At 42.2% G+C, this 2,306-nt stretch overlaps 1 protein-coding gene across 1 annotated transcript; it reads right to left on the minus strand.

Annotated features, from left to right (window-relative positions):
- Positions 1-365: 365 nt before the first annotated feature.
- Positions 366-1,295, minus strand: LOC133764337 (olfactory receptor 4X2-like). Its single transcript, XM_062198005.1, has one exon. The coding sequence runs from the start codon at positions 1,293-1,295 to the stop codon at positions 366-368; it is 930 nt and encodes a 309-aa protein (XP_062053989.1).
- Between the last annotated feature and the right edge of the window lie 1,011 nt (positions 1,296-2,306).

Raw genomic sequence — 2,306 nt, forward strand, 5'->3', positions numbered from 1 at the left:
ATGTTGCCACCAAAAAGAAATGCTGAACATTTGAAAAATAGATGCATTTACCTGATTGGACATAAAACAATATATGCATGCTTCAAAACATCAAAGAGTACCCTATAAATAGAAACAATATTTATATGTCTGTTAAATGTGTCTGTTAAATTTAAATTCTTATATATCATCTAAATTGTATGTTATATTACAGCACATCCAAAAAAGAAAATATTCTATAAATGATTACATGAAGGTTTAAAAGATGGACACCAGTTAGAATAACTCTAGAACTAACAACTCTTAGGAACATTGCTCCATTACACTCAACACATTCAGTTTGGAATCAGCATCACTACAGACTCAAGGATCAATAGAGACAGTGTCTACTTCTCATCTAGTCTCACTGTCCTCTTCCATAGCTTCTTCATTGCCTTCTTCACTTCAGCATTTCTGAGGGAGTAGATGATGGGGTTGAGGAGTGGAGTTATCACAGTGTAGAACACAGCTACCATCTTGTCCACAGGCAGAGTGGTAGAAGGCCTCAGGTAGATGAAGATGCAGGGCCCAAAGAACAAGACAACCACGGTGATGTGGGACGCACAGGTGGAAAGTTCTTTGCGCCGCCCCTCGGAACTCCGGGACCTCAGATGGAGCAAGATGACCACATAGGACGCCACGAGAACTACAAAACTGATGACAGACAGGGCCCCACCATTGGCCACAATCAACAGACCAATGAGGAAGGTGTCTGAGCATACAAGTTGGAGCAAGGGAAGTACATCACAGAAATAGTGGTCAATCACATTGGGGCCACAGAAGGGCAAGTGGAAGATGAGAAGAATCTGGGCAAAGGAATGCACAAAACTTGCCACCCACACTATTCCTACGAGGGCAGCACATACCTGGCGGTTCATGATCGTGATATAGTTGAGGGGCTTACAGATGGCCACATAACGGTCATAGGCCATCACAGTGAGCAGAAAAATCTCGATGCCACCAAAGAAGTGGATGAAGAAAAGCTGTGTCATGCAGCCCCACAGAGGTATGGTTTTCCTTTCAGCCAGTAGATCTGAGATGAGCTTGGGGGCCGTAGTAGAGGAGTAACAGATCTCCACGAAGGACAGATAGCTGAGGAAGAAGTACATGGGGGAGCCAAGACTTCTGCTGGTCGTGACCGTGAGCACAATGAGGAAGTTCCCCAGCACAATTGCTGTGTACAAGAGCAGAAATATCACAAAGAAAACTCTCTGCACCTTCGGATTAGAAGAAAGTCCCAGAAAGATGAATTCAGTCACATTGTCTGCACTAGCCATGAGGTTGCCACCAAGAGTCAACAATTTGGATGGTGTGATCTGAAATGATACAAAATAAGACTTCTTTGTTGTGTAAGTGAATTACATAAAAATTCTTGTATATGTGAGAAATTTGTGAACCGGATATTGAACCACAAATAGGATTTATTCATGTGAAGAAGAAAGATCATTCTAAGAAAGCAGAGAGTGTTTATGCAGCACATGAAGTTGGAATAAAGGGAAAAATAGGGGGAAAAAGCTGTATGTAGAGACTAGGATCAACTTACAAAATACTGTTATGGGCCTAGGAGGCTATCTGGAGGCAACAGAGATTAATCAAGAATGTTTTTCAACTACAAAGTAAAATCACTCAGTAGAGATTGGACTGGAGGAAACAGACCAGAAGAGGAAGCCCTATAAAGAAGTTAATACATGCCTTCATGGGATAATGTGGGGCAAGATAGTTTTAACAGTCTCTATGATAGACATCCATCAATTGAATTTTAATGTCTTTAACTCTTTTCCATGCAGACTTCATTCCATTTCTCTTTGCTCCTTTTCTACCCTTGTTTTTCCTAAGGGTGTCCCCAACCTCTCGTTATGCCCATAAAAGTCTGCAGAAGAGACACCCCTGGTACTCCCCCATTGCACCCAGCATCCCCTCATTTCTGCTTCCCCTCCAAATTCCTATCTCACTTGATCATTTGGTAATTTTGTCCCTTTCTTGCCCAGCTCAATCCATGCACAATTTTTCTCTTTACAGTGTCTTCATTCCCTCCAATCAATCATATTCCTCCAGTGTCAACAAAGGTCCAGTACCTCCTCCATATGTCCTCCTACTTGGATGCATTATTCTTCATAGCAAAGCATTCTAACACCCTAGGACATAAATAAGACTGACTTTCAAATGAGCCAGTCGATGCTAGTCTTGATCCAATGTGATTGAGGTCTGTCTGTATAAACGCAGCTCTTCATACACTGCAACACTAGGGCACCTAAGACCAGGAGCCAGATGATGTCCACTAACACCTC

This window comes from Lepus europaeus, chromosome 7, assembly GCF_033115175.1.
Source record: "Lepus europaeus isolate LE1 chromosome 7, mLepTim1.pri, whole genome shotgun sequence".
NCBI lineage: Eukaryota > Metazoa > Chordata > Mammalia > Lagomorpha > Leporidae > Lepus > Lepus europaeus.

Bases quoted from the DNA above. Each gene is read 5' to 3' on its own strand.
- LOC133764337 (XM_062198005.1), bottom strand. From the start codon at position 1,295: ATGGCTAGTGCAGACAATGTGACTGAATTCATCTTTCTGGGACTTTCT.